Source organism: Aythya marila (assembly GCF_965140915.1).
Source record: "Aythya marila genome assembly, chromosome: 15".
NCBI classification, from domain to species: Eukaryota; Metazoa; Chordata; class Aves; order Anseriformes; family Anatidae; genus Aythya; species Aythya marila.
In genome coordinates this window covers 5,016,618-5,044,591 of record NC_139056.1, presented here as the reverse complement: position 1 = coordinate 5,044,591, position 27,974 = coordinate 5,016,618, and the positions used below count along the sequence as shown (strand labels likewise).

Here is a 27,974-nt window from a genome sequence, read left to right as displayed (position 1 = left end):
CAGAGAAGAGCCGAGTGAGGCAATAGGGAAGGTCACGGGGAAGCTGTAATTGGGGAAGATCAAGCCACGCTGGAGGAGGGGCGTGGACGCGGCAGGGCTGGCTCAACCCAGGCTGACGCGAGGCCGCAACGCCGTGGGCCTGCCTTCCACAGGCACCAGCTGCCCCAGATACCCCCCAGGACCCGTGGCCACGCTGCCGAGCTCCCTGGCACGGGCACAGAGCTCTGCCCACCCCGTTCCTGTTACACCTGCAGTAGGTCGAAAGCAATATGTTTGCAGCGTGGTCCCAAGCGATGGGGAAAAGCCACGAGGAGCCCACCAAGCCCCAGCTGGCCACGCTCGGAGTGCAGGCTCACCCCATCCCACCCCACCAACCTGCACTCCCCATCTCCTAACCCCGAGCCCTGCCACGAGCCCTGCTGGGGGTGCCCAGAGCCGGTTTTGGGGACGCTTCCCCCCTGGGCTCCCCATTTCTTGCCCTGCCTCCCCCTTTGCAGCCCTGCTCGGAGCCCCCAGCCCTGCCCAGGGGCCCCCTCCCCAGCCCCCAGGTGCCGCAGGTCCCCCCGCGGGCACGCGCGCCCCTCGCGCCCCCCCCCTACCGGAGCCAGCGGGCGCAGCCCCGCCGCCCCGGCGCGCGCTCGCGCTCGCGTGCACGCGCACGCCCGGCGCGTGCGCGGGGCGGGGCGGCTCCCGGGATGGCGGCGGCGCGGGCGCGGCGCTGAGGCCGGAGCCGCCCGGCCGGGGGGTGCCGGTGAGTGCGGGACCGGGGGGGGGGCTCCGACCCCATGGCCGAGCCCCAGCAGCACCGGGAGGGTCCCCAAGGGGGGTCCCCATGGGGTCTCCGGGAGGGTGGCGGCGCCGCCGCCGCCGCTGCTCGTGCCCGCTGCCGGTGCTCGCCCTTGGGGAGCGGGGAGCGCCGGGGGCGCGCACGGTGGGGGCCGCCCCGGGAGCCGCCGGTGCCGGTTCGCGGGGGCGCGCGTCGGGGTTCGGGCTCCGTGCGCACCGCAGTGCGCTGGGGCTGTCGGCTGCCGGGCGCACGGCTCCTGCGCTTCCTGCAGCAGCGAAACGGGAAAGGGACGGCAGCAGCCGGGAGCTGGCGGCTCGGGGCAGGCGGTCCCGGAGCCCTGCTGGAGGCAGGATGGCCGGGAGGTGTCGGAAATGGCTCCCGGCTCCCAAAAACGCTGTGCGCAGCTTGCCCCGTCCAGCCCGGGACGTGGCTGCCGGCACCGTGCCCGGCCCCGGCTGCTGCAGCCCCCCCCAGCCTGCCGGGGATGCTCCCTCGCCGAGCCGGGGGGAGAAGCGATTAAAAAAAAAAAAAAAAAAAAAAGCCCCGTCTGCCATTTCCAGGCCGCGTTCCTATGGCAACAGGGCAGCAGAAGAGCAGAAATGAGGCGAGGGAGCTGAAATAAGCGCTGCATGGCCTTCACCCGGCCCTTCGGGGCGATGGCAGCGGGGTCGGGCTGTGGCCACCGTCCCTGCCCGTCCTCCTGCCCCGATCCGAACCCATCAGGTCCTCGTGGGCAGGAGGGTGGCCACGGGGCCAGCCCTGTGCTCAGCAGGCTCGCCCTCCCTCGGGGCTGCGGTGCAGAAAGCGGGGGCTTTTTGGGGAGGTGGAACTGGGGGGCCACACATTCCCCAAGCTGGCCGTGTTCCTGCTTCCCCTGGGCTAGTTGGTCCTGGCTGGCAGAGTGAGCGCTGAGGTCAGGCAGGAGAGCGTCTCTAGAGGTAACCTGATCTGCCCTGGCACCGCGGGGTTGCAGGTGAGTTGCGTGGTGTCCTCCTGCAAGGTACACGCGGTGCCTCCCATGGTTGCACGGATCCGCCTGTGCACAGCCCCGCTTCCCAAGGATGGCCATCCCGCTGGATCGCTGCATCGAGCGGCCCCAGGAGCAAGGCTGGGGCCTGCTGGGGCAGCAGAGCTTGCCTAGGGAGCGCCTTCCAAAAAAAAAAGGCTTTCCCTTCAGGTTTTGCACGTTCTGAGTTGAAAAAATCATTTCTGGGGATGCTCAGAACCTGGGAAACCATTTTTTTTTTTTTTTTGTGTTTAAGTCTGTAAGAGCAGCCCTGAGCGCCTTCCTGCTCTTGTTCCGCAGCCAGCAAACGGTTCGGTGTGGGTTTTCTTGGGGCACTTCAAAAAGGGTGGGCAGATTTGATTGGCAATACTGGAGTTTTCCGACGTTGCGTAGCGTTGGCGTTACCCAAGAGGTGCTTGACACTTTCTCAGAGAGGTGAGAGCCCCGCTGGGAGCAGCAGCGCCGCGCGGGCGCTTGGGAGGTGTCCGAGGGTGCGGCAGGGCGAGCAGCAGGTAGGTCGCTGTCGGATCGCCTGTGAGACAAAGGAGCAATGGTTTTGGTCGCCTCGATTCGTTCCCAATGCCCTTCGAGGAAGTGCAGGAGGAGGTTTTTGTGTTCAGGTGGTTCGTGTGAGCGCACGGGCGTCCTGTCGTCTGCTTTGCTGCGTGTGGGGCTGGAGGGGTCCTGGCCCTTCCCGTGGCATTTCTGCTACGGTGTCACCTGGGGCGGAGAGGGCCTGGGATGGGCTTCGGTCTGTTTTAACCGAAATCTAGCAGCAGCCACCTTGGCAAAATCCCCTTTGCTGTTCCTCCCCTGCCTGCCACCTGGGAGGGGGGTGTCTGACGGGCTCCTTCTGGAGCTCTTCTTCTTTTTCTGGGTTACTGCGCAGAGCAGGACAGTCTGGCGCAGATGTTGCTTGCTACTGCAAGAATCGAACTTCTTTGTATCAAATGGTAAAAAAAAGCAGATGTTTTTTTGCTCAGAGCTTGCACCTGGAGTTTGATTCAGGGCTGGACAGAAGTGTGCCAAGCCAGGAGGACACCTGAAGGGCTCGGGGACCTGGCTATGTAGGGCGGGCTGGCCAAATGGATGCTTGTTGCTTTATCCACGGATCCGTGTGGATTTTAACCCGCTCTTGCTGCTGTTCTGTTACTCCCAGCTGCTGGCGCTGTGCTTGTGGCGTGTTTTTACCCAGCTCCGGCCGGGTGGGTCACTGTCCACCCCCTGGCCTCGCTGGGCTGCTTCGCGTTGTACTCGCAGCTCTCCACCGAGGCTATGGGCGCTATTAATCTCCGGAGGCCCAGCTGTCTGTGGGTGCTTTTGGCCTCAGGAAGCAATCACAGTGGCAGCAGCACGGCCCCACTGCGGCCAGAGGGAGGAGGAGGAGGCGGCTGTCGTCGCGGGGGCAGCTGGGTGAGGCACGGAGCAGCGTGGCCGCCCCTCAGAGCCGGCTTTCCCGTGTCTGCAGGCGATGCTTTTGTGCAGCGTGTGCTGAAAACACAGCCTGCCTGCCTGCCTGCCTTTGCTCGCACGAGTGCAGCAAGCCTCCGAACCCGGGGAGCTGGTGCTGTACCCACCAGAGCTGGAGAACCTGCTGCCGAGCATCTCCCGTGCTATTTCTGGGAGGCAGCGTGTCCTTCCGTGTGGCTGCCGATGCTGCCAGCCCGTGGACCAAGCCGTGAGGCTGGGGCTGGAGCACGGGGCTCCTCGTGGCAGAGGGCACCTCCGAGGTGAAGCTGGGAAGAGGGGACTTGCTGGGCTCAGCCTCCGAGCACAGCAGGGCTGTTGTTTGGCTCAATGGCTCCTTTTCCCCGATTTTGTGGTTTGCGTTTCCCGGCTCCAGTTGCCGAACGTGATGTGATGAAGTGAGTTCAGCTGCCTGGCACAAGACCTTTGAGGTCAGGGATTTGTGAGATGATTGTTTGGCATTTATCCTGAGCTGCTGGCGGGGCCGTGCTACCTCCTCTTGTCTCGTAGACCCAGGGTCAGCCGTGATGCTGGCTGGCTCTGCTCGTGCTGGGGCTGACCCCCTGCACTGGGGTGATGGGGTGAGTGCCAGCACAGCTCAACTCCTGCCGGGGCTGGAGAGTTTCCTCGGGGAACCCCTGTGTGCCCTGGGAGGGATGGCTCAGCTGGAAGCGGGAGGAGGGCTGGTGGGTTCCTCCAGAGAGGGGAACGGCTTGGGTGCAGCACCCTGGGGTGCTGACCTCTCTCCCCTGTGCTTTTCTCAACCTTGCCTCTCCTCTGGGACAAGAGTTTGTTCTGGGCAAGCAGTGCTCCCGTTGCACAACCAACACTTCTGCCGCCTCGCGTCGCGGGAGGCGGGGGCGCAGCCTGAAACCTGAACCAAAGGAATGGGCGACAAATGCCTTCCTGGCCAGCCTCGGGCCGGTCGTGGTGCTGTAATCCTGTGCTCACACCCCTTCACTACAGCTCTTCCCTGCCTGAAGGACCCCTACGAGGGGGTGCAGCTGCCCGAGCGCTGGCTCCCTTTGCACAGCAGCCTTCGGGGTGGCTTTTAGAGCCCTGGGCAGCAGCGTGCTCACCCGGCGCTGCCCGTGGGGCTCCTGCCCTGCTCCGTGTGGTGGGTGCAGCGCCCCGGGAGCTCCGTGGGACGTGGCTGCAACACCTCCTGGTGCTCTCAGGCTGGGTTTCCGAGCAGCAGCCTCCCTCGCTGCGTGTCCAGATGCTTGCAGCTGCCTCGAGGCCGTGCGGATGGCTGGGACCAGATAGCACCAGAAACCCAAGGCGCCTCTGGCTCTCGAGGGCTCCTCGTGACCCTTGGGGAGGGAGCACTGTGGTTATTTTCCACTCTTTCGGGGCTGAGCCAGTTGTTGCAACATCGTCCTGGGAGCGGCGATAGCCACCCTCAGCCTTGCTGCCGACGCCTGGGATGCTTCCTGGTCTCCTCACACCATCATCATCGTCAGCTCCTGGCGCTCCTTGTGGCAAAATGAAACCCTGCTGCCCTGGGGGGGCTCAGCAACCTCTGCCCCACCACGCAAGCTCCTGGGCCTTGGCGGTGGGGAGCTGCCGGGGTCTGCGAGGGCACCGTGCTCACTGCTCTCTCCTCTTCCTCAGAGTCCTGCGAAGCGGCGGCGGTCCCCGTCCGATGGGAGGATGGTTGTTCTCAGGCAGTTTGGGCTGCTCCTCTGGAAGAACTACATCCTGCAGGTAGGCCGGCACGGCGCTCCTGGGGGGACACTGCCTTTGGCACTGCCAGACGTGGTTACATCAGAGCTTTCCTGGCATCCTGGTTCTTGTGTTTCTGTGTCAGGGCAGGCGGGCAGGGATCAGCGCCTCCCTGCCTCTGTCCCCATCCCCTCGTGCCCGCACTTCCCCATTTCCCTCGCTTCTGAAATCAGGCAGAGTTCAGCTTCCTTGCTCGTGGACACGATAACCCCCGTGTCCTCCTGTGCGGCGTGGCTTTTCTGAGCTATCTCCTTACACAAATCCTTTAAGGATTTGGCAGGTCCTGAGCAGTGTCTGTAAACCGCCACCCAGATGGTTTTACCCCATTACTCTCCGCTGTCCTCAGAAGCAGCTTTTAGGGGTGCGTGGGCTGCCTTAAACCACCGCTGTCCTGGCACCTGCTCCCAGCCCAGCTCTGTGCGTGGCAGCCCGCTAATTATGAGGGATTTAGGGAGCCTGGAGCTCGCTGCTCATCCTGCTGCCAGCCTTGCCCAGCAGAGTGGCAGCAGGAAGGGGCTGCAGCCCCCTGGAGCAGCGTGGCCGTGCCTCTCACCAGGCCGGGGCAGCACGGGAGGAGGGAGCAGCAGGCTGGGCAGCTTCAGTCCCCATTTTGCACATCAGCACTTGTGTAAAAGTAAAAGGGGGCAGAGGGGAGGGTGAGCTGGGCTGCTGCCTCGGTGCTAGGAGCAGGGCCAGCTTGCAGCGTCCCACCAGGAGCATCCCCTCCCGGCACAGGGAGGGGAACACACCTCCACGTGGAGCTGGGTGTTGGGGTGGGGGCACACGGCTTGCCCCGGGCTGGCAGCAGCAGCCGTTTGTGGTGCTGGCTGTGGATGGGTGTCCCTGGTGCCTCTGAAACACGGCAGCGTGAACGACTTCCGCGGTAGCAAAAGCTCATGCTGGTAAATGCGCATCAGCCGCCAAGTTCACGGAGCCAGGCAGCCCTTCTGGAGAAAGTCCAAGGGACTATTAGAGGGTTAATATGGTAGTAAATCTGCAGGAGGCAGCTGGTCTGCGAGAGCTGCATTATAAAACCATCAGACAACTGCAACACTCGCTTCTACGAGCGTCTCCTTTGGAACGCTCCTTTTCCCTGCCAGCCCAGAGCCTCCGCATCCCTCCTGCGATGCCAGGGCTGACTCCGTGCTCCTTGCGCTGACAGGCTGCCCAACTTGCTCCTTTTTCCCCTCCCGTCTGAAAAATAAATCCTTCCTCCAGTCTGCAGAGAGCCTGGGAGGTTATAACTTGCTGGGCAGCGCCGCTCAGGGGCTGATGGTTGTGGGTCTGAAGGAGCTGCTGCAGAGCACGGGGCTGGAGCAGCGGGCAGTGCAGGCAGGGCTGCACCCAAAACACCCCACGGTGCCGCGGATCTCACCGGGGCTTGCTGGGCCTGGGTGTGTGCAGAGAAATCTCAGGAGCCGTGGCTGCAGCGATCGAGGTCGGGCGAGATGGGTTTGCCCTGCCTGTGGGCAGCTCGGGCTGCAGGAGGAGGCGCTCCTTGCCCCCGTGCCGCAAACCATCCTGCACGAGGCTGGGCGCCTGCCAGCAGAAATGGAGGAGCCCCATTTTAAATGCTAATTAATGCCCAGGCTGAGCACGTGCTGGCAGTTCGTTTTTGAAGTCTTGCGAGGCAGCCCCGGGGGAGAACTGAGGGGCTGGAGGGTGGTGCTCGGGCTGCCTGGGACGCGTGCTGAGCTCAGGCTGACTCTAAAGGCACGCGGCTCAGAGCCGGACAGAGGTTAGGGAAGGGGACAGGAACCGCCGTGGCTGGGAAGTCCTGGGAGCTGTGGGAACCTCCTCGGTGCAGCCGTCAGAGCCCGCCTGGCCTCGTGGTTAACTTGGCTGCTTCCTTCATTGTGGCCAGCTGCAGGAAAGCCCCGGCTGCGAAACCTGCGCGGCTGCAGGCGCTGCAAGGAGCACTTCGGGCACCGGGGTTTGCGCACCCCGGTCGTCGTTGCTGCACTCGCTCTGCTTCCAGTGTTAACATCCCGGTGTGGTTTTTGTTCTCCCCTCCCCTTGGCCTTGCTGCAGAAACGGCAGATTTTGGTAACGGTCATCGAAATCTGCCTCCCGCTGCTGTTTGCTGCCATCCTGATCGCGCTTCGGCATCGGGTGCACTCCATCAGCCACCCCAACGCCACCATCTACCCCGCCGAGTCCGTGGATGACCTGCCGGGCTTCTTCTACCGCCGGCACCCGAGCAACCCCTGGGAGCTGGCGTACGTCCCCTCCAACAGCAGCGCCGTCAGGAGCATCGCTGAGGCGGTGGAGAGAGCTTTACCCATCAGCATCCGAGGTGAGCGGGGCCAGGCCACAGCTCGTGCGTGGTCACGGCTCCATCCTGCACCACCGCAGTGACGTGGACGGGGTGCGATGTTCTCAGCTTCATGGGTGCCGGGGCAGCGCCTGTGCTCTGACGGCCGGGGTGAGGAGGTCTCCCAGAACAGCCCTCTGCTCAGCAGCCTGGTCTTACAGGGAACGGGTAAAGCAAATGAGGCTGGAAAAAAGGGCATCCAGCTGGACGAATTTAGGCTTCGTCAGTCTGCCTTCCACCCTGGGACCAGAAATTCTCGGACAAACTTCTATTCGGTTAAATACCCACGCTCGGTTCCAAGGATGCCTCGGTTTTGTCAGAACGTCAAGGCAACGGTTTTCCTGTGTAAAGCTGCAGGGTTTAGTTCTGATTTTTGTCACATCTTGTTGCAGTTTCTATCTAGAAAAATACTGGCTTAAAATAGTTGAAGAAAACTGGCTGTCACTTCCCTAAAGCTGAGCATTTTGGAAATCTCCTTGCACAGAAAATCTTAGCGCTTCGTGTTTCAAACTGAAAATAACGTTAGGTTTTCCTGTGCAAGGAGATCTAACTTCTGCTCCCTGAGTACCGGCAGCTCACGGCCCGGCTTTCCTCCCTGCAGCTCAGGGCTTCGCCTCGGAGAGGGAGTTCGAGGAGTACGTCAGGGTGGACAACCGCTCGGGCAGCGTGCTGGCTGCTGTCGTCTTCAAGCACCGCTTCAACCACAGCACAGCCCCGCTGCCCCTCCAGGTGAGTGCTGCGGGACCCCAGGGACAGCGGGGCTGGATGCAGCCCCCGGCACCTTGCTGCTCCCGGGATGTGTCCCGAAATCGCCCCTTTGAGGTTGGTGCGTGACGTGGTCGTCCTCCCCACAGGTGGACTATGAGCTGCGCTTCAAGTACAGCCCCAGGAACGCCCCGCGGAGCGAGCAGACGGGCCTGAACCCCAACCTGGACCGCGACTGGCACACCAGCTACCTCTTCCCACTCTTCCAGCTGCCCGGCCCCCGGGAGGCCAAGTTTGCGGATGGGGGAACGCCAGGTGAGGCCGCCGGCAGGTCTGCACTGCTCTGCCAGGCGAGGAGATGGGCGTGTGGATGTTCTTCTTTTCTATTTTTAAATGGGTTACTGGAAAATATATTTCAGGGTCCAAACTATCTAGGATTTATCGTGCTATTTAAATGCTTAAAATAGAGCAATTCTGTGGTTTGAGCGCGGGTTTTTAATGAAAGCCAGACCACAGCCTGAGCAGGAGGCAGCGGCCACGTTGCTGGAACTGGCACCAGTTTCAGACCAGCCCAGCTCTTGATTTCGGGAGCTTCCTTTCTGGCTGTGAAAGGGATATTTCCCCCAGCCTGGTGTCTTCTTCCTCCTGATTTCATGGTGACATCAAGAAAAAGACTGAAGGACTGAGAAGGCAGGCAGACTGTTCTTGCTCACAGAGTGTAATTAAAACCAAGCACAAGAGAACAATACCTGCTAGTTCAAATATCTTGCAGGACGGGGTGACCAGAAGCTGGGATCAGTTCTCTCACTACAGTGTTTGTTTAGCAACTTAGTTAATATATAACATCGAGTAATCTCATATTCTCACCTTTTCCTTACCTGTCTAGCATGTTTTAAGCAGCCAGCTTTCAAAATGCTCGCTTGGGGCATTCTGAACAGAATCTGAGTCTCAATTTCAGTAATGTGGCAGAAATCCCAAGTGACAATAGAACAGTTAAAAAACAAAAATAAATCTTTCACTATTTTCTAACGCACAAAATTTTTAAACCAAATGTGTCCGTAATGGGATATATTCTTCCTCACCAAAACATACTGTAGTTTCCCATGTTCTTGGTTTACCAAAAAAAACAAACAAACACCACAAATAAACTCTGCTTGGTGGCATTGTTGATGGTTAACGATGACCGAGAATCTTAGACAAATAAAAACGTGGGCAGAAAAAGGATTGCAGGTTATTTTGAGGATCTCTGCTAGCTGCTTTTAAATTACAATTGCTAAAGATTTAAATTCCTCTGATTTAAATCTTTCCCAGCATCTGCTGGAATGATAGAGGGTGTTTTCATAGTAACGTTTCCTTCTGTTATGAGTTCTTTTTATGTTTCCTGCTCTTCCCAAGAAATCCCTCCTTCTGTAAAGGCTGCTTCTCTTCCAAAGGCGCCATGCTCTTCTCTACTTCCTGGAGAGCACGCGCCCATCCCTACTTTATGGTGTTGTTGCCGTGCAGGTTATATCCGAGAAGGTTTCCTGGCAGTGCAGCATGCTGTGGACAGGGCCATCATGCAGTACCATGCCAACGCCAGCGCCGCCAGCCTGCTGGAGAACATCACGGTGGTGGTGCAGCGCTTCCCCTACCCGCCCTACGTCAACGACCTCTTTGTCCTCGCCATCCAGAACCAGCTTCCCCTGCTGCTCATGCTCAGCTTCACCTACACCTCGCTCAACATCGTCCGCGCCGTTGTGCACGAGAAGGAGAAGAAGCTGAAGGTAATGCAAGGGTCTGTAGGCATCCAGACAGGCCTTGAATATCTCCAGAGAAGGAGACCCCACAGCCTCCCTGGGCAGCCTGTGCCAGTGCTCCGTCACCCTCACCGTGAAGAAGTTCTTCCGCGTGTTGGTGCGGAACTGCCTGTGATCTATCTTGTGGCCATTACCCCTTGTCCTGTCCCCACAAACCACTGAAAAGAGGTTGGCCAAATCCCTCTGTCTCCCACACTTAAGGGATTTATAACCATTGATGAGATCCCCTCTCAGTCTTCTCTTCTCAAGGCTGACCAGCCCCAGGTCTCTCAGCCTTTCTTCATAGGGGAGATGCTCCAGGCCCCATATCATCTTTGTGGCCCTCTGCTGGACTCTTTCCAGGAGATCCCTGTCCTTTTTGTAGCGGGGAGCCCAGAAGTGGACACAGCACTCCAGGTTAAATCCCCGCTGGGTTTGGAGCCAGCACACAGGAGTCAGGGAGGCTCAATGGCAGCGGATTAGCAAGGCACTGTGAGGAATGTCGCTAATCCTGCTGCTGGGACGCGGCTCTGCGCTCCGCTTCCCTTGCTGTGAGGGTGCTCGGAGGGGCAGCCCACAGAGAGGCAGCTCTCATGGGCGCAGGAGATCAGCGTGTGGGAAACGGGACTTTTGTCTTTCCAATTTGGAACCCCGTGTTTCCCTGCTGTGGTGTGTGGGCAGGGGGGAGCTCGGCCAACAGCTCCTGTGGGGCACCCGGGGCTGCCACCTCCCTCGACAGTGCTGGGGGGCAGAGCGGTCTCCACCTCTCCACCTCCCCTTGCCGTGGCCCTGTTCCCCTGCCCGGGAAGTGTGGCAGCAGCCCCGGGTGACGGCGTGACCTCCCTGCAGGAGTACATGCACATGATGGGGCTCAGCAACTGGTTGCACTGGAGCGCCTGGTTCCTCATGTTCTTCCTCTTCCTCCTGGTGTCCGTGTTCTTCGTCACCGTGCTCTTCTGTGTCAAGGTGAGTGTCTGCCCTCGGGCCAGAAGCTCTGCGGTGCCGGGGCACGAGGGTGACAGGGCTCCTCTGCCGCGGGCTGGGCTGTCCCGGTGACCTGGGACTCGTCCCCGTGTGTCACAGAGGCTGGAGTTGGCCTTCTGCTGAGCTGCATGGGCACAGCTGGAGCTCTGTGGGTGAATGCACGTGGAGGGCAGCCAGGAGTCTGTTTCAGTTGCTCCCAGCTTCAGGGTGTTGCATCCACAGCCCCAGAGCTGCCTCTCACGGCAGCAGTGAGCTGCCCGGGAGGCTGGGTGGGAGCTCTGCGGGCGCAGGCACTGTCCAGGCAGGGCCATCCCACCGCTCAGGGCTGCGTCCTCGGCTCCTCGAGCTCTCCTCTCCTCACATCTGCACTGCAAGAAGCGGGATGTGGCAGTCTGGATGCAGAGCAAGGCATCCCCTGCCTCATAGACCCTGCATCACACGAGGACAGCCCCGTTTCCTTCCTCTGGACTGCTCTGGGAGGGTCTGGGTGTCTCCACCTGCCTCGGTTTGCCTTTACCCCACGGAGGACACCAGGCTCGCAGTGCCAGCCCCACGCCTGACCCCGTTTTCTCGGCAGGTGAGCGAACAAGGAGCGGTGCTTACCAACAGTGACCCCACGCTGGTGTTCACCTTCCTCGCCATCTTCTCCATCTCCTCCATCTCCTTCAACTTCATGGTGAGCACCTTCTTCTCAAGAGGTGAGTTCCTCCCTGCCCGCCTCCTCGCAGGGCTGGGTGGGTCGGCATGCAATGCCAGGGGGGTTGTGCTGTAAGACCTCTGATTAATTTTGGTTGGGAGGGAGTTCTGGAGGTCAACAGTGTGTGCTAAGCAGAATTACATGAGGTTGCAGAGGGCAGCGTGTAGAACAACTTGTTTTGTCGTGTGGAGGGAGGTTCTTTCCTCCATTTTTTGGCTGCGTTTTCCACATCGTGCATTGGAAGTGTACACTGGCACTTCCCAAACCAGACGGGCTCATGTGTTAGGGCCTCGTCCAGCTGCTGCAGCCCCGGCATGCACTGGGTTGGGCAAGTCATCATCCTGCCCCCCTTGTACAAAAGGTCTCAGTCTCTGTGGATGGAAAGCTGGTGGGAAGTTGGTTGATGTTTTCCCTCCCTCTTTTCTCTGTGCTCGCAGCAAATGTTGCGGCTGCTGCTGGCGGCTTCCTGTACTTCTTCTCCTACATCCCCTACTTCTTCATCTCGCCTCGCTACGACCTCATGTCCCACAGCCAGAAGCTGGCGTCCTGCCTTATCTCCAACGTGGCCATGGCCATGGGGGCACAGCTCATAGGCATGTTTGAAGGAAAAGGTGAGCACGTCCTTCGGTGCATCAGAGCTTCCTGTGGTGGGTTGGGACGGGCTGGCAGGTGGTTTGAGGGGCAGAAAGAAGTCAGGGGGCGGCTGGATGTGAGCAGGATGGGTAATTTCAGGGTGCTACACAGCTCTTGTCAGAACCAAGGCTCTGCCCTCTCCAAACCCATGCATCTGGCAGTCACCAAATGGAGTCTCTGTTTTGCACAATGCTGTCGCGTGCTGCTTTGGTGGCAAAGTTAATTCTGTTCCAAGGGATGGGAATTTACTGTGTTTCCTCTCCATTTTTTAATTTCTACATTAGTAAGAATCCTCTGTTGGTTCCAGCAGAGGCAGCATTTTTGCAAAGTGGTGGGACTAAAAGGAGGCTGCAGGGATGGAAGGGCAGTGGCTGGAGAGGAGATGGTTTCTTCTCAGGGCAGTTATGGAGAAAGTGATAGAAGTTTGGTGATGTGTGCAAGGGACAGGGTGGGAGCCTCCAGGTTTAGTATGCTTCTGCTACGTCTTTACGTATTTGAAATGGAGGTTGTCGGGCTGTGCATGTGCTTCTCATTATGGAGCACTGAATTAGGGTCGGGGGTGCTATCTTGCAGCCCTGGGAACACTTGCTGCTCCCCTCCGTCCTTCTGGGGGTGAGCGAGCGCCCTGGGCAGGGGTGAGCAGTGCCCTGTGTCACTGCAGGGACTGGCATTCAGTGGAGGGACCTCATGAAGCCCATCAGCGTGGACGACAACTTCACCTTGGCACAAGTCCTGGGGATGCTGCTCCTGGACTCGGTGCTCTATGGCCTGGTGGCCTGGTACGTGGAGGCTGTCTTCCCGGGGGAGTACGGCGTGCCGCAGCCCTGGTACTTCTTCCTGACGGTGAGCACTGCCTGCACACCCTTTCCACCCTTTCCAGCAGGACTTACAGCCATTACTCAGTGATGTTTTCTGGTTTGGGGTCATGCAGCAGGTCAGACTAAAGCAAAATGGTGGCACCGCCAGCTTCCAAAACTGGGGGGCCTGCAGTGCATCTGCGGTCAAGGGTGATGCAGCCAGATTTTTGTCTATGACCTGCAAGACATAGTTCTTGTCTTTCAATCTTTGTCCCAACATTTCTTGGCACGCACATTGTTGCTAACCATGTCTCCATGCCCCAAGCAAAGGCATCAGAGAGAAGACCCAGGTGAGGGCCAGCAGACACAGTCGCTTGAGACCGCCCTGAGCAGCAAGGTGCAGCGGGGTCTGTCCTGTGCTGTCACCGCTGGCCTGGGGAGGCTGCAGCTGCAGGGCCAGCCAGTTGTCACCCATCGGCTGTGCTGCACTCACTGCCAGGTCTGATGTCACCCCAGCCTGTCCCCGTGGTGGTCACTGCAGCTCAGCTGCTTGCTGAGAATTGCCTAAGCTGCACTGAGACATCGCTTGTGATTGCATGAATGTTGGGAGGCTTTTCCTCCTCCCCTCTAAATCCCCTTATCCCAGCATAATTGCACTCGAGCATCTGACTTCCTCTTGAAGCTAGACCCACGCAAAGCTCTTGGTGGAGTGGAGATGCGGGTGTTGGGATGGTGATTTGGGGCAGAAGGCAGTAGTACCCCAGGGCAGCCCTGTGCTGGGCACCTTGGTATGCTGGCACTCAGATGCCCTAGGCCCGGGAGTTGCTGACTTGCTATTTACACAGGGTTTTAAGGTCCTGGACATTTAATTCCTAGAGAAGCAGGTCAAAAAGGGTGTAACTGCATCAAGTGGATCCCAGGCCTTTTCCATTTAGAGCATACAGGGTTTTGGGGGCTGCTGAGTGTCTCTTTGCCTTCTCCTGTCAGCCCTCGTACTGGTGCAGGCGCCCCAGGACAGTCGTGGGAAAAGAGAAAGAGGAGGAGGAGGACCCTGAGAAAGCCCTGAAGAGCCAGTACATTGAGGAGGAGCCTTCTGACCTCGTGTCAGGCATCAAAATAAAGCACCTTTCCAAGGTACTGCCTTCCCGTTGCCAGTTCTGGTCCCATGCTCTCCCTTCCCCCGTGCTGTCTCAGTGTTCGAGCAGTCCCCAGCCGTGCAGTTCCTGCAAGGAGCTGCCGGGTGTTGTGGCTGACGGGAGCACAGCTCAGGCCTTTTCCCACAACCATTTGTCAAGCGATCTCACAGCACCCTGAGCTCAGGGGGTGCCTCGATCCCTGCTCTGGAAGGGCAGTAGGCATGGCCTGTGTGGTGGTCCAGGCAGAGCAGCCCCGTTCCTCCAGCACAGCAGGCCTGCAGGGCTCTCTGTCCTGGTCCCACCGGGCTGAGCTGTGCTTGCCCATGCAGCAGCAGTGCCTGTTGCACCTTGTGCTTGGTTTTCTGAAAGCTCCCACCTCTGGGGAGGTTCCCCGTCACTTACTGCCCTCTTCACCCAGGGGTCTTCAACCCCACGTGAGCATCACAGCCTTGGGCTGCCTGGAGGGCGCAGGCCTGACAGCACTCGGCGTGAGTGCAGCATCAGCTCAGTAAGGTGATCTCTGCAGGTCTTCAGAGTGGGAAACAAGGTGAAGGAGGCAGTCAAGGACTTAACGGTGAACATGTACGAAGGGCAGATCACCGTTCTGTTGGGACACAACGGGGCTGGGAAGACCACCACTCTGTCCATGCTCACAGGTAGGGGCTGTGTCCTGCCACGGGCAGGAGCAGGGGGTGTGCTGCCTGCAGGCTTGCTGGGCAGGGCTGGCTGGGGAAGGGGAGCTGTGTGTCCTCTCTGAGCCTGGAGAGGGTTTTGCCCTTCCTCAGAGCACCTTGGGTTTGCTGAGCTGTTAGCTGGGGATGGCAGGGTGTTGGGAAGCACATCAGTGCCTGGGGGAGATGGAGGGAGCCTGGGGGATCGGCCTGAGGGTGTCCTCTGGAGGGAAAGGTGCCTGGAGCAGCACTGCAAGGAAAAAGGGCTGGCTGTAGGATGGGTACCTGTGGGCTTCCTGCACACACAGCAGCACCAACTTTGCCTGTGGTAGCCTCTCGGCCTCCTTTGTGGGTGGGAGGGAAGAGCTCCATGCCCCAGCCTCAGCGGGTGCCAGCTGGGTAGCACCTGGGGGGGCTCATGGCCACGGCAGGGCCCTGCCCTTTCCTCCAGCTCAGCCGTGCAGGCTCAGCACAGGTCTGCTGCTGCTCCTCGCAGGTCTGTACTCCCCGACGAGTGGGCAGGCGTACATCAACGGCTACGAGATCTCGCAGGACATGGTGCTGATCCGCCGCAGCCTGGGGCTGTGTCCCCAGCACGACGTGCTCTTCGACAACATGACGGTGGAGGAGCACCTCCACTTCTACGCGGGGGTGAGCCTGGTGCTGGGGCAGCCTGGGGCTCGTGGTGCAGCACTGCACGCTGCTCGTGGGGCTGTCAGCGGGCAGGCGAGGCCCTGGGTGTGGAGCAGGGGCCGTGATGGGGCTTAGCAGCTGGTTGCTGGTGAGGTGGGAAGGGTCTTTGTCAGGGACGCTTGCCCCTGCAGGTGTACCTAGCCCTCTTTCCCCTTGTCTGGCAGCTGAAGGGATTCCCAGCATCCAAGTGCCCTGAGGAGATCAACCACGTCCTGCGGATCCTGAACCTGGAGGACAAACGCCACTCGCTGACCAAGGCGCTCTCCGGAGGCATGAAGAGAAAGCTCTCCATCGGCATCGCCCTCATCGGGGACTCCAAGGCAAGCATCCGTGGTGGGGCTTGCTTTGAGCCTTTCTCCCCAGGGCTTTTTTTGCAGCTCTGAGATTGTCCCTCACTTGTTGTTTGCTACTGGAGATGCAGGGGCAGTGAGGAGGTGGAAGCACTGCCACGAAGGGAAGCAGCTCTGAGACTGATGTCCTGAGGCTGCAGTGCAGCTCTGCTGCCTGGGAACTCCCCCAGACAAGCCCACTGCATGCACGCTGGGGGCTCAAGGCTCGTGGGTGCCAGGTTTACCCCTTCCAGTGCTGCCGTGCCTCTCCCAGACCCGTTTTGACCAGCGCCCATCTCCCATGCACAGGTGGTGATGCTGGATGAGCCGACGTCGGGGATGGACCCAGCCTCTCGCCGAGCCACCTGGGACCTCCTCCAGCAGCAGAGGAGCAACCGCACCATCCTGCTCACCACCCACTTCATGGACGAGGCCGACCTGCTGGGGGACCGCATCGCTATCATGGCCAAGGGCGAGCTGCAGTGCTGCGGCTCCTCGCTCTTCCTCAAACGTAAATACGGTAAGGAAGGAGCAGGCAGGCTCTGCTGGAGTGTTTGTCCTCTTTCTGCCTTCCCGTCACGCTGTTACGCCTTTCCTGAGGCCCGTACCCTGCTTATTTCTCACAGCTAGTCGCTCAGAGGTGGCTGGTGCTGTGAAAGCTTTGCTCCTTGGCTTGCCTTCAGCCCTTCTCACTGGCTTTTGCATTGTCTGCAGCCCACACAAAGCCAGCAAGGCCCTGCGGTGCCTTGGCAGCCCCCTTGGCAGCCCCTCTCTGTGCTCCAGCACTGAAGGGCCAGGTCTGGCTTACCCTCTTTTTTCCCCTCTTCCCAGGGGCAGGATACCACATGGTGATGGTGAAAGAGCCTTACTGTAACCTGGGGGAGATCTCCCGCCTCATCTGTCAGTACGTGCCCAACGCCACCATGGAGAGCAACGCCGGGGCAGAGCTGTCCTTCATCCTACCCAAAGAGAGCACCCACAGGTAATGGTGCCACCTCCTGCTCTCCCTCCCCAAGTGGGTCCCCTGTCCCCATGCACTGGGGGATTTCTGTTCTCTGCATCTCCTGGGAAGCCGCAGGTGTGCATGAGCCCGTGGCTGCAGTGCTGATCCTGGGAAGTCGAGTTGGGTTCCTCTTCTCACTGCAGTCCCCCCCTGTGTCTGCTGGCACGTCACTCTCCTGCCACCATGCCTGTCATGCAGAAACCGCCTGGGCAGGGTGTGGGAGGCTGGGGGCATTGGTTTCTCTGGATGGGCCAATGGCATGAGGGTGTCTGAGGCTGCCTGTGACAAGGGAGAACAGCAGAAGACGGAGACCAGATGCTGTTCCTGGGGATAGAAGGACACCCAGTGCTGCAGGCAGCCCTGAAGCTGGCTGCAGGACTCAAACCATCACTTTGAGTTCTCTCATCCTCTTCTCACCTGTGGCTGTGCTGAAATCCAAGCCCCAGGGTGTGCCTTTGGATGGGTGCTGCACTGCACGGCTTTGTCTGCCATCTGTGAAACCACATCCCGGTGCCCCCAAGCAGGGGGATCTGCCTGGAGCTGGCTTTTGGCTGCAGCAGAAGGAATGAGCAGCAGAGCCTGACACCTCACTCATCCTTCCAGGTTTGAGGCCCTGTTCACGGAGCTGGAGCAGAAGCGTGAGGAGCTGGGCATCGCAAGCTACGGTGCCTCGGTCACCACCATGGAGGAGGTCTTCCTGAGGTAGGGGGACAGGGAGCTGGGCTGTGGTCCAGCTGGTGGGAAGAGCAGTGTGTGGGGGCACGAGCTGGGTCCTCCATCGTGAGCTGAGTCCCCCCCCAAGAGTGGTGGTCAGGGACCCTTCGGGGCTGGCTGCGCAATCCGTGTGCCTTAGTCATGACCTGCAAGAGTTTTCCAGAGGGTAATGGGACTGGGACCATGCAGCGTGTGGCCAGGGGTGGCCTGGGCTCTGTGAGCAGCACTGGGACAGTCCCAACAGCCGTCTTGTGGGACAGCCCCCATGGGCACCAGCAGCAGTGGTGTCCAGCACAGCCCCCCAGCTCTCTGGGCTGGAAACAGCAAGTCCAAGTGTAGGTGTGAAGTCCCACTAAGTCATGTTTTTACTTTTTCCCTGCAAAAACAAACATTTGATTTTTAATGGATTAGGAAAACAATCAAATAAACAAACAAACAAAAAAAAAAACAGTTGCAACTGTGGAAGAAGCTTCATACAGGCAGCACCTTTCTGCCACGGGCCCTTCCCAGAGTTCTGTGTCTGAATGTCCAGACTGGGGGAAAAACATCTGCTCTGGGGAGAGAAGGAAGGTTGGAAGGCTCAATCCAACGCAGGTTGCGGTGGGCTCTCCACAGCACACATGGGTTTTGTCTCCTGGGTTTGGCTTCTCCAGCTTGATCCCGTCTGGGTTCTCCTCTCATCCTCCCCTGTCCCTCCTGGTGCAGAGTTGGGAAGCTGGTGGACTCCAGCATGGACATCCAGGCCATCCAGCTGCCTGCTCTGCAGTACCAGCACGAGAGGCGTTCCAACGACTGGGCCATGGATGACTCCAGCAGCCTGAGCGGGATGACGGACATGACGGACGACAGCGGAGCGCTCATCACAGAGGACTGCTCCAGCATCAAGCTCAACACCGGGGTGAGTGCTGGGTGTCGGGGCCCCAGGCACAGGACCTCGGCAGTGGGGTTACCGGACGGAGCCCCCCACAGCCCTGTCTCACCTTGTGTGAGTTGGAAGTCGCTAGTGGAGAAGTGGAATCCTAAACTTCAGCACAAATTATTTTAAGGGTCGCTTAGGGTTGGTCACTGCCAATCTTCACGTTAATCCCGTGCTCTGTAGAGGTGCCACCTTGTGAAGATGTCTAGGTGATCCCAAGTGTTTCTCATCTGCTTTTGCTACAGCCCTTGGCATTTCCAGCAGGGAGATGAGAGAGGCTTCTTTCCCTCGCTGGGTGTTCCAGATCTGCTGCAGTCCTTCATGGCCCGCTGCCTACATGCCTGTGATAAGTTGCCCTGTCCTTCTCAAGGGCATGTCTCACACTAGAGGGAGGAAGATGTTTATGGTTTAAAAAGTAAAGAAGGCGCTCACATGCGCTGGGCTTGGGAGCTCCGGGCCTCTCAGCTGCCTTGGCAGGCAGCCTTGCCACAGCAATCCTATTTGAGAACCTCCCGTGCTGAGAGTTGGGCTGAGGTGAAGGCCATGTCTGAAGCTGCTTTTCTGAGCCCTTAGATCCCAAAGTGGATTCTGAACAGCTGACCAGCTGCACCGAAGTCAAGCAGCTGCCCTGCTAACCCCTTTGCTGCAAGCAGCTGGTGGCACAGCCTGGGGGCTGGAGGGGGACCGGGAGGGGGCTCTGGGCTCGTTCCCTCCCCAGCCGTGCATGGTGGTGCTGGGCCCGGCGCTGACCTGCCTTCTCCCCTGCCAGTTCTACCTGTGCTGCCAGCAGTTCTACGCCATGTTCATGAAGCGAGCCATGTACAGCTGGCGCAACTGGAAGATGGTGGCAGCGCAGTTCCTCGTGCCTCTGATCTTCACTGCCTTTGCCCTCATCGTGGCCAAGACCTTCCCGGGACCCAGGGACTCCTCCCTGCTGAGGCTGACACTGGAGCCCTACGGCCAGACCATTGTGCCTTTCTCCGTCCCGGCCACCTCGGCTCTGTCGCAGAAGCTGGCAGAGCAGTACGTGGAGCTACTGGATGCCCAGCGCCAGTCGCCGCTGGAGGTGCCGGGTGAGGCTTGGCAGGGCACCCGGGCAATGCCCAGCGATGTGTGCGGGGGCTGCAGGCTTCTCTCCTGCCAGGGCTGGGGTCCCACTTGATGCACCCTGTTGCATCCTGTCCTGCACAGGAGGGTCCCACAGCGGGCTCCTTCCCCTCCTCACCCAGACAGAGCTGTGTTTTCGGGGCTGAGTGGGCCACCAGGGCTGGCACTGCCTGGGGGTTTCTCCAGGTGGCCCCGGTCAGCTCTCGTTGCCTGGAGTCCGCTTGTAACAGCGGTGGTGTTCGGCAGGTGGCCTGGAGGAATACCTCATCTCGAGAGCATCCGAGGAGGGGGGAGCCTTCAACGAGCACTACATCGCTGCCGCCTCCTTCGAAGGAGCTGGAAACCGCACGATGGTCACCGCGCTCTTCAACAACCAGGCCTATCACTCCCCCGCCACTGCCCTAATGCTGGCCGACAACGCTGTCTTCAGGGTGCTGGCAGGCCCCAACGCCTCCATCACGGTCACCAACTACCCGCAGCCCCGCAACATCACCGAGAAGGCCAAAGACCAGCTCATGGAGTACGTCCGATCGCGCGGCGCTTTCTTTCCTGCTAGGGTGTCTGGCAGGGTGGTTGGAGGTTTGTGGTGTGCCAGGAGGGCTGTTTGTGCCCTCGTCCCACAGAGACGTGCTTTTTTTGGGGGCATTCACTAGTGTAGACTCCACGGGAAGCACGGTGAAGGCGTGTTGTCCCCATGCGGCCTCCGTGTCGGTCTGTCAGGCTGTTCCTGTTCTAACCAGCCCCGCTGCTCTCCCACAGGGGCCAGACTGGGTTTGCCATTGCGATCAACCTGCTGTACGGCATGGCCTCGCTTGCCAGCACCTTCGCCCTCCTGCTGGTCAGTGAGCGGGCCATCAAGGCCAAGCACGTCCAGTTCGTCAGCGGCGTCTACGTGGTCAACTTCTGGCTGTCCGCCCTGCTCTGGGACATCATCAACTTCCTCATTCCCTGTGCTCTGATGCTGGTAGGTCGCTTCTGACAGCCCAACACCCTCCTGTCTCAGTGAAACCCCCGCAGCTCATGGAAAGTTGCAGGGATCTCCCAGATGAGCTGCGGGTGCTTCTTGTGGATCCTCTGGGAGATCCGGGATGTGTGTTGGTAGAGCCCAGCTCCCCTGATCCAGGTCTGTTGGGTGCAGCGGGTGTGGGCACTGGCACTAGAAAATCTGACGTGTGGGAGCATGGAGAGAAGCTCCCTGGATTCACCCTTAAGCATCAAAATCTGCAGGAAGAGGGCTTTCCTTGGGGACGGGCATGGGCTGCTGGTGCTGCCAGCAGGAGCTGTGTGTGAGCAGGTCCCTGGTCAGGGCGGTGCAGCCTGGGCCATGGAGGCAGGATGGCATCGCTTGCAGTCAAGACAAACATGCGCTCTCCTCACCTTGCTGTGCCCCAGGTGATATTCCAAGCCTTTGACGTGCAAGCCTTCACGCAAGACAGCCACCTCGTCGATGTGATGCTGATCTTCCTCCTTTACGGCTGGGCCATCATCCCCCTTATGTACCTCCTCAGCTTCTTCTTCTCGGTGGCAGCCACTGCCTACACCCGCCTCACCATCTTCAACATCCTCTCGGGCACAGCCACCTTCCTCGCTGTCACCATCATGAGCATCCCAGGTGGGTGGCTGCCCTCTCTGCACACCCAGCACTGCACCCTGCAGTCACCGAGAAGACGCAGCCCCTAAGGGGACTCCTTCACACTTAGGCTCTAGGGCCACATAGCAGAAAACCCCCCAGACAGCCCCTTCTCACCCGTTAAGCAGAACAAAATGTGTTGTTTCTCCTTCTGAGATGCGTCAGGGTCTTTCTGTAAAAGCAGCTAAATCCAGCCTGTTGATCCTCCTCTGGTCCTCTTTCAGAGCTGGGCTTGGTGGATCTCTCCAGAACCCTGGATAAAGTCTTCCTGGCCTTACCCAATTACTGCTTGGGCCAGTGCATCAGTGACTTCTACCAGAACTACGAGTTCATTCAGTTCTGCACCTCCTCCGTTGAAGCCATCTTCATCTGCAAGGCATTCAGTGAGTCTCTGCCTTGGTCCTGGCTGGCCCCTTTTGGGGTTCTCTGTGGGGCAGGCGATGGGGCTGGGGGGGCTGGGAGGGCTGGTATGGGTCCAGCAGGGCTGTGGGCAGCTCTGGTTCTGTTCTGGAGGAAATCCAGCTGGAGTTGGAGGGGTGAGCTTTGTTCTGCATGTGCCCTGTGGCAGCTGGAGGTGATGGAGTGGGGTTTGTAGTGGGGACGGGGCTAAAATCCACAATGGCATCTGGGTCCCTGCTGTGGGGGTGCCTGTCCCCAGGGTGCTCCCGGCCGGGGCTTGGGAAGGAGATGCTCGCCTGGGGAGGTGGCTCCAGTGTCACCAGGCCTCTAACCCGACCTGGGCAGTAGCTCCAGGTGTCATTTTAAAGCAAAAACGGGGCAGCATTGGACACTAATGGAGTGATCTAGATAAGGAACCTTTTTTTCTTACTAATGAGAAGCCAGGAGTTGGAAGAGATCCACAAGGATATCGAGTCCAACTCGGGATATTCTTTGATTCTGTGATTTGGAGGAAAATGTGGACTGGGGAAAGTTTCATGGACTAGTCAGGAAAAGCCGGGTATGGTCCTGAACGAGTGACTCGGTCTCTTCTGTGTCTGTGCCCAGCACCTTGGTGCCAGATGCCCTCCAGGACCTGAATCCTCTTGTGGGAAGTGCTGGAAAGAGCTGTGGGCAGGGAGCCCGGTGGGGGTGGGGATGGGGCTGGCAAAGCTCACGGTTTTCTCTGAAGCTTATCTGCCCTTCCCCAGAGTGGGGATTGATCCAAGTTTGGTTTTGTTCCAACCCTGTTCAGATATCAGCTATCAAATGAACTACTTTTCCTGGGAATCGCCTGGGATCGGGCGGTACTTGACCTCCTTGACCATCCAGGGCTTCTCCTTCCTCTTCCTCCTCTTCCTCATTGAGACAAACCTTCTCTGGAGGCTGAGAACTTTGGTCTGTGGCATCTGCAGGCGGCGGAAATGGGTGAGCTGAAGCACATGGGGGGGAGAAGCAAGGTGCCCTTGTGACAAAGCAGGAGTCCCCGCGGGCTGGAGACAGGCCTGTGTCCCTCACTTGGATCAAACCCAAATGCTGGGGGTTCGTGGGGTCACTCATGTGGTGGTTAGGGCTCCAAATTCTGCTTCTGCCTCCGTTTGGTACTCTGCATGAAGTGTCACGTGGCTGGGACGCTTCAGGAGCTGCAGCTCCCAAACCCCACGGGCTCTTGGCCTTTTTACCTCAATCATCTTCCCTGGGGAGCAGCCGTGGGGCAGGTTGCTCTGAGGGGCAGGTCTTGTGGGACGTGTGGGTTGGCAGAGGGAGAGGGGTGCCCTGGAGGTGGCTGATGGAGGGGGTGGCTCCTGCCAGGCCAGCCCAGAGGAAGCCCCTTGTCCCCCAGCAGCAAGGTGACGGTGCTTTTTGTCCCTGTGTTCAGGTGGCACTGCTGAACAGGGTGTCCGTGCTTCCCGAGGACCGTGACGTAGCAGATGAGAGGAAGAAGGTTTTGGAGTCACCACCAGAGCTGCTGTCGTCTCTGAGCAGCCCCCTGGTCATCAAGGAGCTCACTAAGGTGAGGAGAGCACGGTCCGTGCTGGGCAACCTGCTGGGAGCAGAGCCGTGCTCCCTGGGGGCTGGGGAAGCCCCCGCCAGCCAGGCTGTGCCGTCGGGCACCTGGCACGTGCCCTGACCTGCTCGCTTGTGCTGTGCTCTCCCCCAGGTCTATGACAGCCGGGAGTCCCTGCTAGCAGTGGACAGGATCTCCTTGGCGGTCAGCAAAGGGGAATGCTTTGGTCTTCTCGGCTTCAACGGAGCGGGCAAAACCACCACGTTCAAGATGCTGACAGGTGATGAGAGCATCACGTCAGGGGATGCCTTTGTGGATGGCCACAGCATCCTGGCCAACATCAAGAAGGTACCGAGGGCTGCGGGGGCGGTGTCTGGTGTCCTGCTGGGCTCGGCCATCTCAGAGTGCCTCTGAGGAGGGCATGGTTGCGAGTGTCAGGGGTGATGTGATGCCCCAGGGATGTGGTGTTCTCATCTGGCTCCCTGTTAATTTGTTCACCTGGAATCAATCCCCTCTCTACTGGGTTAACAGATGGGAAACAAAGGGAAGCCTAACCTTGGGAGGGCGGCAGAAGCTTTAAAATGGGTTAGCTCTGCAACTGGGCATGTGAAAAATGTGAGTTAATGCCCACGGTCAGACGGTGGTCTCCCTAAAACAAGCAGGTGAGATGCTTCCAAACCCCTGCTAGGTCTCTTCTTGCTGGGAATCGCCCACTCCCTGTGGCAAGGCAAGAGATAAGTCACAACCTGAAACACCCCGGAGCATGGGTCAGGGGTTTCAGCCCCATCCCTGGGTGCACCTACCTCTGTCAGCCCTGGACATCCCCATTACACGAAGCCCATAACCTTGCGGAGGTGCAAAGCGACCCTCTGGGGGTGCCAGGGCACCTCGCGGTGCAGACCTGCTGCCGAGCTGACCCCCTTGGCTTCCTCTCTTCCCCCCCAAGGTCCAGCAGCGGATCGGGTACTGCCCGCAGTTCGATGCCCTCCTGGAGCACATGACGGGCCGCGAGACCCTCAGCATGTACGCCCGGCTGCGGGGCATCCCCGAGCGCTACATCGGCAGCTGCGTGGAGAACATGCTGAGGGGGCTGCTCCTGGAGCCCCACGCGGACAAGCTCATCAGGACCTACAGGTGAGCAGGGACTCAAACGCGCCCCTGCGTGCCCCCACACCCTCTCCGAGGGGTCCTCTCCACTTTTCCTGGCGTGGTTTCTCCGTGCTCACGTCGGGCCCCTCTCCGTCTCCCCCTGCAGCGGTGGCAACAAGCGGAAGCTGAGCGCCGGCATCGCCCTCATCGGCGGCCCCCCCGTCATCTTCCTGGACGAGCCCTCCACCGGCATGGACCCCGTGGCCCGGCGTTTGCTCTGGGACGCCGTGACGCGGACGCGGGAGTGCGGCAAGTCCATCATCTTCACCTCCCACAGGTGACTCCTCCGGGCAGGGAGGTTTTGGGGGTGCGGCGGGCAGAGCCGGCATGTCCCGGCGCCCCTGCCCCACTGAACGAGCCCCCCCTCCTGTCCCGCAGCATGGAGGAGTGCGAGGCCCTGTGCACGCGGCTGGCCATCATGGTGAACGGGCAGTTCAAGTGCCTGGGCAGCCCCCAGCACCTGAAGAGCAAGTTTGGCAGCGGCTACACCTTGCTGGCCAAAACGCGGAGCGACGAGGAAGGCGAGCTGCAGGCCTTCAAGGCCTTCGTGGAGAAGACTTTCCCAGGTACCGGGAGCTGCCGGGCTGGGGGCCGGGGGCTTTGGTGAGCTTCAGGAGTTTCTTAGCTCAGAGCCTCTCTCTCCTGGTCTCTCCCAGGCAGTGTCCTGAAGCACGAGCACCAGGGCATGGTGCATTACCACTTGACCAACAAGAACCTCAGCTGGGCACAGGTAAGGGGGTGCCGGAGCACGTCTCCTCCCTTTGCAGGAGGAGGCAAGGGTGGCTGGGGAGTTCACACAGTGTTCACACGCTGATTTTGCTTGTGTTCATCTCCAAGCATTTCCTGAAGGCTCTGCGACAGCAGGGCGCTGGAGGGGCTGTGCTTGGTCATCACGTCCATCTCCCTGCCGGGAGCACAGCACGGGTTCCCGTGAGCCAGCACAGACCCTCCAGGGCCTGCGGGGTTTGAGCCTCGCTGCTCCTTGCTGCTCCCCGGGGCTGCAGGCGGTGGCTTTGCAGAGCCACCAGCCCTGTTGGACCCCAGTCCAGGAAACGTGTGCATTTTTTTAATGGGCTCGGGTACTCTGCTAAATAATGGTACTCTGCTAAATAATCCGTCTCCTGGCTTCTCACCACCCTCCTGCCAGGGAAGGTTTTGCTGCCCTGTGGTTTCCATGGGGAAAAGCTTTGCTCTTTCAGCCGCAGCCTGCTGTGGCTCTCCCCAGGATGAGGGATCTGGCAGTGACTGGTGCTGCTGTGCTGTCCCGTGCAGGTCTTTGGGGCCTTGGAGAAAGCCAAAGAGAAGTATCGCTTAGAAGACTATTCGGTTAGCCAGATATCCCTGGAGCAAGTCTTCATGAGCTTCACTCGCTTCCAGCACTACACAGAGGACAGAGGGAAATGAGCAAAAGCCCCCCGGTGTCCTTCTCCATGGACTGGCCCTGCTGCCTATACATAGTATATATAGAGACAGTAATTTATATATCAGCGTGTGTCTTAAATAATGTATAAATGTAAGAAAATTTTCACTGGGGTGGGGAGAGGATGGAATCGTACCCTCTGCTCTCGGGATACACGAGCAGTGCGTGTGCACGGGTGTGCGTGTGCCTGCGTGCGCATGTGACACTTCACTCGTCATCATTTGTCCCCATCTACAAAAAAAAAAAAGCCCCCGAAGCCAGGGAAGGCACGGATGGGTGCAGGCAGGCGTTGTGGGCTGGGCTGGAGCTCCGTCGGCAGCGGGGCGCAGGAGCCTCAGGTCCCCACACACCCATCCTGTCCCCCCCACACACCCTGCCCGGCACTCACACGCACCAGGAGGTTGCTTCATGGTCTGTGCACGCATGCTGAATTGTATTCTGTTCGCTGTTTTGGTTTGCTTGTGGTTTATCAGGATGCTGTTGAATAGCTTAGATCCAAAATGTTTGCTGGGTTAATTGGGGTGCTCTGTGGTTGCCCTCGGGGGCGCTTCGCCCTAGCTGGAGGGGACACAGAGGAGCAGCCGCGGGTTTTCCCCAGCAGCAAAACTCCCACCCCGAGCACGAGAGGTGCAGGAAAGGCAGAAAGGACAGGCTGTGTCTGCACAGCCCTGCTTAGTGCGAGCAGCGTGTGCTGAGTCGTCTCCGTTGGCACCAAAACCCCTGGTGCCACCCTCCAGGCTCCTGGTGCCATGGCAAAAGGGAACCCCGACACCTCCTCTTCCTCCTGCTGCCCAAAAACCTCTGTGGATGTGGGCGAGCCGGGCAGCAGCCCGAGTAGAGTGCAAGGCCGTGCGGGGCTGGCGCTGGGCCGAGGGAGGACACACCGATGGCGAAATGCCCAGCGCGTGATGAATCCTGCCCCGGGGCTCAGCGAGGAGGCAGCAATGGGTTGGAGGTGTTGCAGGCTGCCTGGGCATGCTGCCTGGCTCTGTGTTGCATCCATTAAAAGGGTGAAACAGCAGCACTGCCCTGGAGCCTGTGACACAGGCTGCAGGACGGGGCTTGGAGGCTGGCGATGCGCTCAGTGCGCTCGGGTCCTGCTGCTCTGCCCCCTCCTCACCGTGCTGGGCTGCAGCCCCCACTGAGCAAAGAGCCCAGAGGCAGCAACAGGGATTAATTTTGGTGTTTCCCAGCGTTGCTTTTTTTTGTTTGTTTGTTTTCCATACGTGTTTACTCTTGTCTGTCTCTAACTAGTCCCTGTGTCACCTGTGGGCAGTCCCCTTCTGGCTGGCTGCTCCGTGATCAATGCAGAGCTATTTGCACTATAGTAATACACACAATTGCACATACTAAATGAATTAATATTTATGGCAAGGGGTGCTGATTCCCTTCCTGTGATTGCATTGTCAGGGGTTGGGCTACGTTTTGGGTTGGGTTTTTGTTTCGTTCCTGTAACCAAATCGTTCTTTCCTGTTCCATCCTTCCCTTTGCCTACTGTTGTTGTTTAAGATGATGGTGCATCATGTTACTAAGAATTTCCCTGGATCTTAACCAAGTCTGTTTTTATTGGTGAGCAGCAGCCCCCCGGCACCCAGGAGCCCCCTTGGGCTGTGGGTGCAGGGGATCTGCTTGCTGGGAGCATCCCCGCACCACGTGGGGGATAATGAGGGAGCCAGGGAGGAAAACCCCAGCACCCCTGACCTTCCCCTGCTCTGAGCTGCTCAGTTGCAAGGAAAATGTGTGGTGCTTTGTTGGGCTGTCCTGGATCTGCCCAGAGCCTGTTGAACTTGTGGTGCCAACTGGGGGCAGAGGGAGACGAGTAGGACAGGGCAGAGCTGCACCCACAGAGGGGAGCGGTGGGGCAGGAGGGCTGGATGGCACAGCCACGCACCTCCAGCACGGGTCCTGCTGGGGCAGGAGGGACCTAACGGGGTGCTGGGTGCCTGCAGGTCCCTGACACAGGACCAAGAGCGCTCCTGGCCTGTGCTGGAGCTGGCCCCAGGTGGGCACGGCCACCCTGAGGCACAGCCAAAGCTGTGGGGTGGCCCCCAGGACCCTGTCCCGCACCTCTCCTCCTGCAGGGCCGGGATGCCGGGGGTGCAGCTGCTGCTTGGCCCCAGGCAGGAGCAGCGGGGATTGGGGATGTGGCTGCTGTGCCCAGGGGGGCTGCAGCACTGTTCTTGTGTTCCCACCATAGGAATAAAACAGATTTTTTTTTCCAGTGGGTGTCTGCTGGCCTCCTTCAGAGTCAGGGGCAGCTCCAGCTGGAGTCCCGTGGCAGAGGGGTGGGCTCCCTGGGAAAGCAAGGGAACTGGGGGCTGGTGGTGGGCTGTGGGGCCCTGCACTCACTGCTGGGGCTGCAAGCACCCCT

At 59.5% G+C, this 27,974-nt stretch overlaps 1 protein-coding gene across 1 annotated transcript; it reads left to right on the top strand.

Annotated features, from left to right (window-relative positions):
* Positions 1-683: 683 nt before the first annotated feature.
* ABCA3 (ATP binding cassette subfamily A member 3) lies at positions 684-27,825 on the top strand. The gene is made up of 31 exons (XM_082772259.1): positions 684-751; positions 4,875-4,967; positions 7,017-7,281; positions 7,901-8,028; positions 8,154-8,319; positions 9,508-9,767; positions 10,629-10,745; positions 11,341-11,461; positions 11,898-12,071; positions 12,755-12,936; positions 13,878-14,024; positions 14,553-14,682; positions 15,194-15,348; positions 15,555-15,710; positions 16,029-16,239; positions 16,551-16,701; positions 17,326-17,424; positions 18,142-18,334; positions 19,122-19,425; positions 19,706-19,979; positions 20,219-20,423; positions 20,852-21,071; positions 21,314-21,472; positions 22,282-22,454; positions 22,906-23,040; positions 23,188-23,382; positions 23,981-24,168; positions 24,290-24,460; positions 24,562-24,749; positions 24,840-24,913; positions 25,456-27,825. Exons 2-31 carry the CDS (start codon positions 4,914-4,916, stop codon positions 25,585-25,587), a joined length of 5,127 nt encoding a protein of 1,708 aa, XP_082628385.1. The 5' UTR covers positions 684-751; positions 4,875-4,913; the 3' UTR covers positions 25,588-27,825.
* Positions 27,826-27,974: the final 149 nt, after the last annotated feature.